This window comes from Rhamphochromis sp. 'chilingali' (assembly GCF_963969265.1).
Source record: "Rhamphochromis sp. 'chilingali' genome assembly, chromosome: 10".
NCBI lineage: Eukaryota > Metazoa > Chordata > Actinopteri > Cichliformes > Cichlidae > Rhamphochromis > Rhamphochromis sp. 'chilingali'.
In genome coordinates, this window is record NC_137937.1 from 2,877,947 (window position 1) to 2,893,752 (window position 15,806).

A 15,806-nucleotide genomic window follows, 5' to 3' on the forward strand; every position below is an offset into this window, starting at 1 on the left:
AAACATGGTCAGCATTTTCCTACAAACATTAAAGGACCTGAGCCGCCTCAGTAGGAAAAGCCGACTCTGCCCTTTTTTAAAGACAGCATTGGTATTCTTGGTCCAGTCCAGTTTACAGTCCAAGTGTACCCCCAGGTACCGGTAGTCCTCCAGGATCTCTACATCAGCCCCTCTGATGGTGACAGGGGGAGGAGGAGGAGCCTGCTTCCTAAAGTCCATGATCAGTTCCTTTGTCTTTGTGATGTTAAGTTGTAGATGGTTTAGCTCACACCACTCAACAAAGCTGTCCACCACACTCCTGCACTCCTCCTCCTCCTGTCCGTCTGATGCAGCCCACAATGGCAGAGTCATCAGAGAGTTTCTGCAGATGGCATGACTGAAACTTGGACCTGAAGTCAGACATGTAGAGGGTGAAGAGGGAGGGTGATAGGACCGTCCCCTGTAGCGCCCCCGTGCTGCTCAGGATGTTGTCCGAGCGGCAGCCCTTCAGCCGAACATACTGTGGTCAACTTGTTAAGTAGTCTGTGATGCAAGCTACCAGTGGGGCATCCACCTGCATTTCTGTGAGCTTATTCCCCAGCAGTGATGGTCTGATTGTGTTAAATGCACTAGAGAAGTCAAGAACATGACCCTCACAGTGCTCCCAACAATGTCCAGGTGAGAATAAGCCTGGTCCAGCAGGTAGATGATGGGGTTGATAAGCAAACTGTAGGGGGTCCAGCCAAGGCTCCACCAGCAGACGCAGATGTCTCTCCAGCGTCTTCATGACATGTGAAGTCAGAGCCACTGGCCTGCAGTCACTGGGGGTCGACGGGTTAATCTTTTTAGGGACAGGAACCAGGCAGGATGTCTTCCAGAGTGATGGGACCCTCTGCAGTTTCAGACTCATGTTGAAGATCCGATGCAGAACTCCAGACAGCTGCGAAGCACAGCACCTGAGGGCCCTGGGACTGACACCGTCAGGGCCAGCAGCTTTACTGGAGTGGAGTCTGCCCAATTCTTGATGTCATCTTCTGAAAGGGACAGGGTGAGACAGGCTAAAAATGTTTCTCCAACTGAAAATGCTACGTCCAGATGAACAGAATCAACCTTTTGGGCTATGATTAGTGTAACTTTGCCAGTAACTCTTTAAAGTCAACAGTATACACTCTACTGTGGCTGTAGCTCAGGTGGCAGAGCAGGTCAGCCACTAATCAGAAGGTCGGTGGTTCGATCCCAGGCTGCCTCCTGACTGCATGCCAAATATCCTTGGGCAAGATACTAACCTTGTTTGCCTACTGGTGGTGGTCAGAGGGCCCGGTGGCGCCAGTGTCCGGCAGCCTCGCCTCTGTCAGTGCGCCCCAGCTGTGGCTACAATGTAGCTGCCATCACCAGTGTGTGAATGACTGAATGTAGTGTGAAGCACTTTGAGGTCCTTAGGGACTAGAAAAGTGCCATTTACACTCCAACACATAAGGATTATTATAGATAGATTCTATTATAATTTAATAGAATCCTTGCCATCCCTCACAAGTGAGCCCCAAATACATCTGTGGGTAACATTACTACATTTACTGTAAAAACCACACAGTTGGTTTTGAGCTTTATTTTTTGCTCAAAGCGCTCAAAATTTGGATGTGTTTGGTTGACTTCTACATGTTTTTTTACATTTTCTGGGAGTTCCTGTCATCAGGTTTGCTTTACTTACACAGTAGAACAAAGCTAGAAGCTGGAATAGAATTTGGTTTTATTTTTAGTCAGTTTAACACTAAATGTGTTTTCCTTCTTTATAAAAAGTTGACATGTATTATATTTTGATGGACTAATTCTGATCAGTTGTAACAGTCCACTTCATGCATGCTGACTCGAATCATCCTCTGCTGAGCGACTTCTGAAACATGAAGAAACCTTTTTAAAATTTATACTGCTGTGAATGTTGTATATCTCGTAACAGTGACATGATGTTTACTGTGAGTGCTGAGCTTTGGTTATAGTAAACCTGCCTTGTGTTGTTTATCAGATATTCACACCAGAAGCATCAGCAAGAATTTTCTTTAAAAGAAAAGAAAAAACGAATCTGTTATGAAAACTGTTACGAAATCGATCACCTGAAAATAATGGATGTGTTTTTCTAGCTTTTCTTATCTACAGTACAAATATAGTGTGTATATAGTGAGGATGACATTTTTTTATTGAGATATTTTTATGAGTTTGCAGCTTGGTGTGTCTCTCTCTCTGCTTATATGAGTGAATGGAGCTCACCCGGCAGTATCTTGCTTTCTCCAATCTGTAAGCCAGGATTATCAGAGTAGGATATTTATCTATATAATATTGATTTGATTACGCTTCAAATTCAGGTCAGAGAGAGGGTATTGTTTTCTTTTACACATGTGTGTTTAATAAATTAAAGCAGTAATGATTAAATTATTACAAATCACTCCAGTTGATAAAAATGTGAATTCTGGCGCCTGGCAGAACCTTGAAGCCGCAGGTGCGCCACCTGTTGGAACTGGGGTGAAGTGCACCAAAACTTCAGATTTTGTCAGAATTACGTGACCTGTGTGTTTTGAAAGCAATTGTTTTCTATAAGCTTCTGTCATCTCCGCAGAACATAAAGTTTCTGACTCGTGATTTCCAAAAGGCAGCCTGGATGAAATCCAATAATGAAAACTAGGCAGACATTAAACACTGAAGAAAGGAATTTATTGTACACAAAACTGGCAAAATAAAACATTTTCAGTTCAAGTCCGGGTTGTCTATTCCTGTCAATAAAACACATTAAACAACTATAAAAAGAAAAGTGTTGCTTCACAAACTGTTTGTCTGATTAACTTTAACCCTGAGCACATCAGCAGAATTACCCACACTTTATAACAGCAAAACAATAACAGGATGAACTGAGCAAAGAATCTTAATATGCAAACTGAAGAAAAAAACCTAATATTGAAAAGCATTTAAATGTGGTGTATAATATTCAGATAAAAACCTGACCTTTCTGTTTGGCTCGAACAGTCTGTGAGATCTAGTTTTGTTAATGCTGACATGCCTGTAACAGTAACTGCACTGCTGTTGTAGGACTCCAAACTTTTTTGGTTTTGTTTATTTGTTTAAGCTACAAATCAATTGATAGATAACTTAGGGCTGTCCTAAAGTGGACCTTACTTTCTCTCACTTCTGGACAATCCAGTGGGCTAAAATTTACAAAGTAAACATGAATTTGATGAGACTTGAAAATGTGAATTGTAGCTCTTTTTCCAACAATCTTTCATATAACCAAAGATTTCTGCGGTCAGTCTCTTCCTGCTGGCCTGATGCAGGTTGAAGAAACAGACACAGGCTTCACATTTCAACCTGAAAGCGGTGTCCTTGTTTTTATATATTCTATGATAAAAGAATATAATAGATCATATTGACTGTATAAAATCAAGGCCGATATATCAATTTCTCAAAAAAAATTCTATCATGCTGTCTTTGCACTATTTTGCATTAAATTTGGGATTTAAATAATATTTTCAACACTCAGACAGTCGAAGCGGTCTCCAGGGTGAAACAATCGCACAAGTGCTGCTGATTTGCTGAGGAAAAATAGCCATGATAAACCAATCACATGACCAATTTAAGATGACATAGCAACAACCCAAGACAACCCTGAGTCTTCACTTTTGTGTTAAAAGTGTATGTTGTGTTGATAGGCCACGTAAAACTAGAGTCATGATAAAAAAAAATATATGTAATGTTTTTTCCTGAATCGTTGTTTATGTTTACTGAGGGAAGAAACAGTAAAAACTGCATTTTCTAAGGCAAACACTCAAAAGCACAAAAATGATAAAAAAAAAAAAAAAAACAAGAAACAAAACCATCCTTTCCTATTGGTGTTCTGTAAATAGTTTGAAATAGTTATCAGGTCTTTAAGATTGTGTCACGGTGTGGCATGGCACACCGTGGAAGGAGTGGGGAAGGAGGACCCAGGCGCGGTGCTCTACGTATAGACAGTGTTTATTTACAGAGGGTGATATCAAACAACAATAAATCCCCGTGTTTCTCCCCAGACTCCCGTGTCGTGTCCTCCAAGTGCTCTCTGCTCCCGTGTCTGCACTCCCGGTGCTCGCTGCTCTTTAAGCCCTCCACGCTCCTCCTGCGGGAAACAATAGCGGCAGCAGTCAGGACACTGAACAATGGCAGGCATACACTACACGACCAAAACTGGGTAACTAACGTGGAGTCCCAAGCAAATGATCCCGCGTCGGTGGGAGCTCCAACTCTCTCCTAAGTAGCTCCCCCGACGAGGCCTGATCAGCAGCAGGTGTGTGACTTCGGGTGTGGCCAGTCCTTCCGCAGGGCCACACCCCTCAGGCCTGCAGGTGGCTGAGCTCCATCCTCCAAGCATACCCGCAGACACACACACACACACACACACTCACACTCACATCTACAAGCATGGAGAAGAGCAGCAGCAACACCAAAATACACAGCAATAATAATAATAATAATAATAATAATAATAATAATAATAATAATATAATACATAACTGCTCAGGGATCCTGGGTCGCCCAGTCCCAGGACCCTGACAGTACCCCCCCCCCTCTAAGGGTCGGCTCCCGACGACCCCAAAACCAAAACAAAAAACAGCACAACCAACCCAGGGCGGGCGGCTGGGGGAACCAGGACGGAGGGCCAGAACCAAAACAAGCAAAAACAACAAAACAACAAACCGACCCAGTCCACAGTCTCAGAGTCAGACCGCGCATCCCGCAGCGGTGCAAAAAGAAAACGAAAAGACGCCACAAACAGTCACAGGCGGCCCATCAACACAACAAGAGAGTTCAGGGGGCCTACCTCGAGCCCAACGGCGGCGACGTAGCAGCTCCGGCGGACGGCCCCGGGTCCGGCGGCAGCAGCAAAACAGTTCAGGGGGCCAGCCACGGGTCCGGTGGCGGCAGAACGGTTCTGGTGGCCTGCCACGGGTCCGGTGGCGGTGGAACGGTTCTGGTGGCCTGCCACGGGTCCGGTGGCGGTGGAACGGTCCGGTGGCCTGCCACGGGTCCGGTGGCGGCGGCGCTGCCCCTCCGGCGGCCTGCCACGGGTCCGATGGCAACGTCGCTGCTCCGGTGAGCAACAGCGAGGCGTGGCAACAGGTCCATGACGCGCCGATCGCTGACGTGGACGCACCGGACGTGGACGGCGAGGAGGCCGCGCTAGACGTGGAGGTCCCTCCGGTCCGCTGACCTCCTCGGCCGGCAGCGAGAGCTCCTCCTCGGCCGGCAGCGAGAGCTCCTCCTCGGCCGGCAGCGAGAGCTCCTCCTCGGCCGGCAGCGAGAGCTCCTCCTCGGCTGGCAGAGCGGGCTCCTCCGGCTCGCCCAGCTCCTGCTCGGGCATGCTGAGCTCCACAGCTGGCGATGCGGGCTCCTCCGGCTCACTGAGCTCCTGCTCGGGCATGCCGAGCTCCTCCGGCTCGCTGAGCGCCTCAGCTGACAGTGCGGGCTCCTCCGGCTCGCTGAGCTCCTGCTCGGGCATGCTGAGCTCCTGCTGCAGCTGGACGAAATCTGAGGTTTCCCGAGCTTGCACTACCCCCCGGGCTTTACGCAGGGTGCAAAGGCAGGCGGAAACTCCCTTGAGCTGGCCGAGGTAGGGGTTTCCCTCCAGGATTGCCTCGATGGCGTTTAACCCCACCACTCTTGCCCTTGTGTTGGTGGTGTGAGTTACCCAGTCCATCAGGCGTTGGACGCGGGTGAGGTCGCTCTCTCCGGACAAGGCCGCTGGAGTGGGCAGTGGAATGGAGGCTGCTGCTGGTGGAGAAGATGGCTGACCGCGGTAAAGTGAGCCGTCATTTGTGAGCCGCGGTCAAGCCAGCCGCCTCCTATCCGCCGCATAAATTTCCTTGCGCTTTTACACCAGTCTTTACGGTAGCGCCTTTTCGCTTTATGTGCCGATTGAAAGCCTATACCCGCGCACACGTGCACGCGCGCACACAAATTACAATGTAACGGCCCGATACAGTCAATAAAATTATGGAAATGTCAGAAATTCATTAAAAATCATCCTGAGTAGTTGATGTACAACTTTCAACACATCCCCCCTCTGGGACACCTACTGTACCTGTGTACCAATTTTCATCCAGATTTACTGTAGAATTCCTCAGAAATTAAAGGAAACTTATATTCAATTCAATACAGTCAATACAATAGAATTATGTCAATTTTCAAAAATTCATGAAAAATCATCCTGAGTAGTTGATGTACAACTTTCAACACATCCCCCCTCTGGGACACCTACTGTACCTGTGTGCCAGGTTTCAGCCAGATTTACTGTAGAATTCCTCAGAAATTAAAGGGTACTTGTATCCAATGCAGTCGGCCAATACAATAGAATTATGTCAATTTTCAAAAATTCATTAAAAATCATCCTGGGTAGTTGATGTACAACTTTCAACACATCTCCCCTCTGGGACACCTACTGTACCTGTGTGCCACGTTTCATCCAAATTTACTGTAGAATTCCTCAGAAATTAATGGAAACATTTATTCAATCTAATACAGCCAATACACTACAATTGTGTCAATTTTCAAAAATTCATTAAAAATCATCCTGAGTAGTTGATGTACAACTTTCAACACATCCGTCCTCTGGGACACCTACTGTACCTGTGTGCCAGGTTTCAGCCAGATTTACTGTAGAATTCCTCAGAAATTAAAGGGTACTTGTATCCAATGCAGTCAGCCAATACAATTTAATTATGTCAATTTTCAAAAATTCATGAAAAATCATCCTGAGTAGTTGATGTACAACTTTCAACACATCCCCCCTCTGGGACACCTACTGTACCTGTGTGCCAGGTTTCAGCCCGATTTACTGTAGAATTCCTCAGAAATTAAAGGGTACTTGTATCCAATGCAGTCGGCCAATACAGTAGAATTATGTCAATTTTCAAAAATTCATTAAAAATCATCCTGAGTAGTTGATGTACAACTTTCAACACATCCCTCCTCTAGGACACCTACTGTACCTGTGTGCCAGGTTTCAGCCAGATTTACTGTAGAATTCCTCAGAAATTAAAGGGTACTTGTATCCAATGCAGTCGGCCAATACAGTAGAATTATGTCAATTTTCAAAAATTCATTAAAAATCATCCTGAGTAGTTGATGCACAACTTTCAACACATCCCTCCTCTGGGACACCTACTGTACCTGTGTGCCAGGTTTCAGCCAGATTTACTGTAGAATTCCTCAGAAATTAAAGGGTACTTGTATCCAATGCAGTCGGCCAATACAGTAGAATTATGTCAATTTTCAAAAATTCATTAAAAATCATCCTGAGTAGTTGATGTCCAACTTTCAACACATCCCTCCTCTGGGACACCTACTGTACCTGTGTGCCAAGTTTCATCGAAATTTACTGTAGAATTCCTCAGAAATTAATGGAAACATTTATTCAATCTAATACAGCCAATACACTACAATTGTGTCAATTTTCAAAAATTCATTAAAAATCATCCTGAGTAGTTGATGTACAACTTTCAACACATCCCCCCTCTGGGACACCTACTGTACCTGTGTGCCAAGTTTCATCGAAATTTACTGTAGAATTCCTCAGAAATTAATGGAAACATTTATTCAATCTAATACAGCCAATACACTACAATTGTGTCAATTTTCAAAAATTCATTAAAAATCATCCTGAGTAGTTGATGTCCAACTTTCAACACATCCCTCCTCTGGGACACCTACTGTACCTGTGTGCCAAGTTTCATCGAAATTTACTGTAGAATTCCTCAGAAATTAATGGAAACATTTATTCAATCTAATACAGCCAATACACTACAATTGTGTCAATTTTCAAAAATTCATTAAAAATCATCCTGAGTAGTTGATGTACAACTTTCAACACATCCCCCCTCTGGGACACCTACTGTACCTGTGTGCCAGGTTTCAGCCAGATTTACTGTAGAATTCCTCAGAAATTAAAGGGTACTTGTATCCAATGCAGTCGGCCAATACAGTAGAATTATGTCAATTTTCAAAAATTCATTAAAAATCATCCTGGGTAGTTGATGTCCAACTTTCAACACATCTCCCCTCTGGGACACCTACTGTACCTGTGTGCCACGTTTCATCCAAATTTACTGTAGAATTCCTCAGAAATTAAAGGAAACTTATATTCAATTCAATACAGTCAATACAATAGAATTATGTCAATTTTCAGAAATTCATTAAAAATCATCCTGAGTAGTTGATGTACAACTTTCAACACATCCCCCCTCTGGGACACCTACTGTACCTGTGTGCCAGGTTTCAGCCAGATTTACTGTAGAATTCCTCAGAAATTAAAGGGTACTTGTATCCAATGCAGTCAGCCAATACAATTTAATTATGTCAATTTTCAAAAATTCATTAAAAATCATCCTGGGTAGTTGATGTACAACTTTCAACACATCCCCCCTCTGGGACACCTACTGTACCTGTGTGCCAAGTTTCATCCAAATTTACTGTAGAATTCCTCAGAAATTAATGTGTACTTGTATCCAATGCAGTCGGCCAATACACTACAATTATGGAAATTTCAGAAATTCATTAAAAATCATCCTGAGTAGTTGAGGTCCAACTTTCAACACATCCCTCCTCCGGGAAACCTGCTGTACGTCTGGGCCAAGTTTCAGCCAGATTTACTGTAATATTCTTCAGAAATTGCAGGGAACTTATGTTCAGTGCAAGAAAGGCTGAAAGACGACCACCACTGAACAAGACACACAAGCTGAAACGTCAAGACTGGGCCAAGAAATATCTCAAGACTGATTTTTCTAAGGTTTTATGGACTGATGAAATGAGAGTGAGTCTTGATGGGCCAGATGGATGGGCCCGTGGCTGGATTGGTAAAGGACAGATAGCTCCAGTCTGACTCAGACGCCAGCAAGGTGGAGGTGGAGTACTGGTTTGGGCTGGTATCATTAAAGATGAGCTTGTGGGGCCTTTTCGGGTTGAGGATGGAGTCAAGCTCAACTCCCAGTCCTACTGCCAGTTTCTGGAAGACACCTTCTTCAAGCAGTGGTACAGGAAGAAGTCTGCATCCTTCAAGAAAAACATGATTTTCATGCAGGACAATGCTCCATCACACGCGTCCAAGTACTCCACAGCGTGGCTGGCAAGAAAGGGTATAAAAGAAGAAAAACTAATGACATGGCCTCCTTGTTCACCTGATCTGAACCCCATTGAGAACCTGTGGTCCATCATCAAATGTGAGATTTACAAGGAGGGAAAACAGTACACCTCTCTGAACAGTGTCTGGGAGGCTGTGGTTGCTGCTGCACGCAATGTTGATGGTGAACAGATCAAAACACTGACAGAATCCATGGATGGCAGGCTTTTGAGCGTCCTTGCAAAGAAAGGTGGCTATATTGGTCGCTGATTTGTTGTTGTTTTGTTTTTGAATGTCGGCGAGGATTCCGCACGGCACTCCCCTCCATTCACCTCGCGAATCTCCGCTCTCTTCCAAACAAAGTCGACGAATTACTGCTCTTAAACCGGACTAACAAGGACTTTGCACGCTCTGCTGCCCTCTGCTTCACTGAAACCTGGCTCAGTGAGCGAGTCCCAGACACTGTCTTAAATCTGCCGGGCTTCCAACTTCACCGGGCGGACCGCGAAACAGAGCTCTCAGGGAAAACAAAGGGTGGTGGAGTCTGCTTCTACATTAATGAAGGTTGGTGTACTGATGTCACAGTGTTACAGAAACACTGCAGCCCACACTTGGAAAGTTTTCTCATCAACTGTAAACCTTTTTATTCACCGCGGGAGTTTTCTTCCTTCATGCTGGTCGGAGTTTACATCCCTCCACAGGCCAACGCGAACAACGCACTGTGCGAGCTGGCTGACCAGATTACTACCCTGGAGAGGAAATTCCCGGATTCCTTTACAATTATTCTTGGGGATTTTAACAGAGCAAACCTAAACTACGAACTCCCTAAATACAGACAGCATATAGACTGCCCCACCAGGGACAACATCATACTGGATCACTGCTACACCACTCTAAAAGATGCCTATTGCTCTGTGCCCCGGGCAGCTTTGGGACATTCTGATCACTGCATGGTCCATCTTATTCCAGTTTATAGGCAAAAACTCAAACGTGCCAAGCCTGTAGTCAAAACTGTGAAGAAGTGGACTAACGCAGCAAAGCAGGAACTGCAGGACTGTTTTGACTCCACTGATTGGACTGTTTTTGAAGCTGCATCTGAGAACCTAGATGAGCTCACGGACACTGTGACATCATACATCAGTTTCTGTGAAGACGTGTGTGTGCCAACAAAGACCTTTTGCACATACAACAACAATAAACCATGGTTCACTCCTAAACTCCAACATCTTCGTAAGGCCAAGGAGGACGCTTACAGAAGTGGTGACAGGGTCCTGTACAAGCAAGCCAGGAACACACTGACCAAGGAGATCAAAGCAGCTAAAAGGATCTACTCCCAGAAGCTGGAAGAACGGCTCTCAGCCAACGACCCTGCGTCAGTGTGGAGGGGCCTGCAGGAAATCACCAGCTACAGACGCCCCCCACCCACTATTGAAGCAAACAAAGACCTGGCCAACGAGTTAAACACTTTCTATTGCAGGTTTGAGACGGACAGACTCCCACGCCCCACCCTCCCCTCCCCAGGGACATTGCTTCAGACATTGACCCCCAACACACCTTCCACCTCTCCCCCCTTCACCCTGCCCCTCCCCAATCAAGACTCAACGACCACCCCCACCCTCCCCAATCCAGACTCAACCACCACCCCCACCCTCCCCAATCCAGACTCAACGACCACCACCACCCTCTCCAATCCAGACTCAACGACCTCCACCACACCTCTCACCCCCCTTTCCTCCTCCCTGAAACTAAGAATACACACTCAGGATGTGAGCAGACTATTCCAGAAACAGAAGCCCAGGAAAGCCCCCGGACCAGATGGCGTCTCACCCTCCTGCCTCAAAACCTGTGCTGAACAGCTGGCTCCCATCTTTACTCGCATCTTCAACAGATCCCTGGAGCTGTGTGAAGTTCCCTCCTGCTTCAAACGCTCCACCATCATCCCTGTTCCCAAGAAACCCACCATCACAGGACTGGATGACTACAGACCTGTCGCCTTGACGTCTGTGGTCATGAAATCCTTCGAACGACTGGTGTTAGCCCATCTGAAAGACATTACAGGCCACCAGCTGGACCCTCTGCAGTTTGCCTACCGGGCAAACAGGTCAGTGGATGATGCAGTGAACACGGGGCTGCATTACATCCTGCAACACCTTGACTGCCCGGGAACTTATGCCAGGGTCCTGTTTGTGGACTTTAGTTCGGCTTTTAACACCATTGTGCCTGAACTTCTTTCCTCCAAACTCTCCCAGCTCAGCGTGTCACCAGCTACCTGTCAGTGGATCACCAGCTTCCTGACAGACAGAAAGCAACAAGTGAGGCTGGGGGAGATCACCTCTGAAACCCGGTCCCTCAGTATTGGTGCCCTCAAGGATGTGTCCTCTCACCACTACTGTTCTCCCTCTACACTAACGACTGCACCTCCAATAACTCTGCTGTCAAACTCCTAAAGTTTGCAGATGACACCACTGTCATTGGCCTCATTCAAGATGGTGATGAGTCTGCATACTGGCAGGAAGTTGAGCGGCTGGTACTCTGGTGCAGTCAGCACAATCTGGAGCTGAACACTCTTAAGACTGTAGAGATGACAGTGGACTTCAGGAGACATCCCTCAACTCTGCTCCCCCTCACCATATCAGACAGCCCTGTGTCGACTGTGAAGACCTTCAAGTTCCTGGGTACAACCATCTCCCAGGACCTGAAGTGGGAGACCAACATCAACTCCATCCTCAAAAAGACCCAGCAGAGGATGTACTTCCTGAGACAACTGGGGAAGTACAGTCTTCCACAGGAGCTGCTGATCCAGTTCTACACTGCGGTCATTGAGTCTGTCCTGTGCTCCTCCATCACAGTCTGGTATGGAGCAGCCACTAAACAGGACAGGAGCAGACTGCAGCGGACTGTACGGGCAGCAGAAAGGATCATCAGCACCCCCCCTGCCCTCCATCCAGGATCTGTACCTCTCAAGAACCAGGAAACGGGCAGGGAAAATCATCGCAGACCCCTCACACCCTGCACACAGACTTTTTGATCTGCTGCCCTCTGGCAGACGGTACAGAAGCCTGCAGACCAGGACCACCCGACACAGGAACAGTTTCTTTCCCCTCGCCATCTCCCTTCTTAACAGTTGACCTGTCACACTGCTCCCACTGCCAGACTGCAACTGCACCTTATGTACATTTTGTAGTATTCATTCCACCTCATTCATTTCTGTATTTTATGTATATAAGGTTAGATTCGTTATTTATAGTTGGTTTACATAGCTTTGTGTATGTATGTGTAATGTGTATATATAGACACTTGTGTGTGTGTGTGTGTGTGTGTGTGTGTGTGTGTGTGTGTGTGTGTGTGTGTGTGTGTGTGTGAGATTTACATTGCTGTGCTTGAGAGCCACCATCTACTGGAACCAAATTCCCTGTATGTGTCTGCACATATACAGTGGGGCAAAAAAGTATTTAGTCAGCCACCGATTGTGCAAGTTCCCCCACTTAAAATGATGACAGAGGTCAGTAATTTGCACCAGAGGTACACTTCAACTGTGAGAGACAGAATGTGAAAAAAAAATCCATGAATTCACATGGTAGGATTTGTAAAGAATTTATTCGTAAATCAGGGTGGAAAATAAGTATTTGGTCACCTCAAACAAGGAAAATCTCTGGCTCTCACAGACCTATAACGTCTTCTGTAAGAAGCTTTTCTGTCCCCCACTCGTTACCTGTATGAATGGCACCTGTTTGAACTCATCATCTGTATAAAAGACACCTGTCCACAGCCTCAAACAGTCAGACTCCAAACTCCGCCATGGCCAAGACCAAAGAGCTTTCGAAGGACACCAGGAAAAGTATTGTAGACCTGCACCAGACTGGGAAGAGTGAATCTACAATAGGCAAGCAGTTTGGTGTGAAAAAATCAACTGTGGGAGCAATCATCAGAAAATGGAAGACATACAAGACCACTGATAATCTCCCTCGATCTGGGGCTCCACGCAAGATCTCATCCCGTGGGGTCAAAATGATCATGAGAACGGTGAGCAAAGATCCCAGAACCACACGGGGGGACCTGGTGAATGACCTGCAGAGAGCTGGGACCAAAGTAACAAAGGTCACCATCAGTAACACACTACAACGGCAGGGAATCAAATCCCGCAGTGCCAGACGTGTTCCGCTGCTGAAGCCAGTGCATGTCCAGGCCCGTCTGAAGTTTGCCAGAGAGCACATGGATGATACAGCAGAGGATTGGGAGAATGTCATGTGGTCAGATGAAACCAAAGTAGAACTTTTTGGTATAAACTCAACTCGTCGTGTTTGGAGGAAGAAGAATACTGAGTTGCATCCCAAGAACACCATACCTACTGTGAAGCATGGGGGTGGAAACATCATGCTATGGGGCTGTTTTTCTGCCAAGGGGACAGGACGACTGATCCGTGTTAAGGACAGAATGAATGGGGCCATGTATCGTGAGATTTTGAGCCAAAACCTCCTTCCATCAGTGAGAACTTTGAAGATGAAACGAGGCTGGGTCTTCCAACATGACAATGATCCAAAACACACCGCCCAGGCAACAAAGGAGTGGCTCCGTAAGAAGCATTTGAAAGTCCTGGAGTGGCCTAGCCAGTCTCTAGACCTCAACCCCATAGAAAATCTGTGGCGGGAGTTGAAAGTCCGTGTTGCTCGGCGACAGCCCCAAAACATCACTGCTCTCGAGAAGATCTGCATGGAGGAATGGGCCAAAATACCAGCTACTGTGTGTGCAAACCTGGTAAAGACCTATAGTAAACGTTTGACCTCTGTTATTGCCAACAAAGGTTATGTTACAAAGTATTGAGTTGTATTTTTGTTATTGACCAAATACTTATTTTCCACCCTGATTTACGAATGAATTCTTTACAAATCCTACCATGTGGATTCATGGATTTTTTTTTCACATTCTGTCTCTCACAGTTGAAGTGTACCTCTGGTGCAAATTACTGACCTCTGTCATCATTTTAAGTGGGGGAACTTGCACAATCGGTGGCTGACTAAATACTTTTTTGCCCCACTGTACTTGGCCAATAAACACGATTCTGATTCTGATTCTGAGATGTATATTTGTGAATGTGGAGATGTTATATTGGTTTCACTGGTAAAAATAAATAATTGAAATGGGTATATATTTGTTTTTTGTGAAGTTGCCTAATAATTATGCACAGTAATAGTCACCTGCACACACAGATATCCCCCTAAAATAACTAAAAAAAAAAAAAAAAAAAAAAAAAAAACTACTTCCAAAAACATTCAGCTTTGATATTAATGAGTCTTTTGGGTTCATTGAGAACATGGTTGTTGTTCAATAATAAAATTATTCCTCAAAAATACAACTTGCCTAATAATTCTGCACTCCCTGTAGGTCTGTTGACAGAGCTCTGTACAGGTCTGCTCGAGCTGACCTGAAAAGGGGTCCCACCTGTCCAGCAACAACACATGGCATGGAATAATAGACATCATAAACCACAGAGGCAGAACTGTGAAAACAGAAAACCTGAGTGTGCAGCTAGCAGAGGACATAAACAGCTTCTTTGCCCGCTTTGAAACACCACAACAGCAGCATTCATCTGCCTCAGCCCTGCTCCCATCCTCATCCTCACCTGGTTCCTGCACCGCTCCATTCACTGTAACGGAGCACGATGTCAGATGAGTGTTCCTAGCAGTGAACCCCAGGAAGGCGTCCAGACGGAATACGTGGTAAAGTGCTAAGACCATGTGCCCACCAGCTCACCCTCATCTCCACCAGAATCTTCAACCTCTCACTGGATGAAGCAGCCATCCCATCCTGTCTAAAATCAGCCACAATCATCCCAGTACCAAAGAAGTCTCCCATCACCAGCCTGAACTATTATTGCCCTGTGGCCCTCACACCGGTAATCATGAAACTAGTCCTTCAGCACACCAAGGATTACCTCCCCCCAGAATTCGACACCCACCAGTTTGCATACCGTGCAAACAGATTCACAGAAGATGCCATCACCCTCCACTCGGTGCTGAGTCACCTAGAACAGCGGCAGAGCTACGCCAGAATGCTCTTTGTGGACTACAGCTCACCCTTCCACCACTCGCCCATTGAGAGCCTACTAACTTACTGCATCACAGTATGGTACAGCAGCTGCACTAAGGCGGATAGAGCCACCCTCCCAGCATGTTTGCAATGAGTAGGAGATGCTCTGTATCTCACTGTACAACTGTATAGTGACAAAGGTATTGGGTTCTTTTCTAAAAATTGCTATAAACAGAGGAACCCAAACTGATGAAAAGTGGCGAATATTTTTTTTCAAATGACTATTTTTAGTGGATTTTTGATATAGAAGCAGAATGACAGAATGTTAAAAGAAGTTACTTTTAGTCATTCTAAGCTGGGCATTGCGTTCTCTGGCTGTTCAAAGCCATGGAACTTTAGACTTTCCAAGCAAATAATGATGGCCATACTGATGTTCTTTTCAGTACATTTTACTTTATGTTCATTTTCATTTTTATGATGTTTCTATTTTTACATAATTCCTCCCACATAGCAAAATTGGTATGGCCTGGATCTGTCCCACACAATGTGCTTACACATGGCCTGCGTACCGCAAAGAATGACGGCCCTATGGTGGCCCAGATCTGGTTTACCAGAGGTGGCCCACACATGAGCCAGCACAAGGCCAGTTGCAGACACACTGCTGGCCCTG

General features: G+C 45.8%; 1 protein-coding gene across 1 annotated transcript; it reads right to left on the reverse strand.

Moving 5' to 3' along the window:
* Positions 1 to 2,665: 2,665 nt before the first annotated feature.
* Positions 2,666 to 6,121, reverse strand: LOC308404334 (uncharacterized protein). The gene is made up of 2 exons (XM_080894363.1): positions 4,196 to 6,121; positions 2,666 to 4,114 (listed from the first exon to the last, which is right to left on the reverse strand). The coding sequence occupies exon 1, from the start codon at positions 5,690 to 5,692 to the stop codon at positions 4,772 to 4,774; it is 921 nt and encodes a 306-aa protein (XP_080750489.1). The 5' UTR covers positions 5,693 to 6,121; the 3' UTR covers positions 2,666 to 4,114; positions 4,196 to 4,771.
* Positions 6,122 to 15,806: the final 9,685 nt, after the last annotated feature.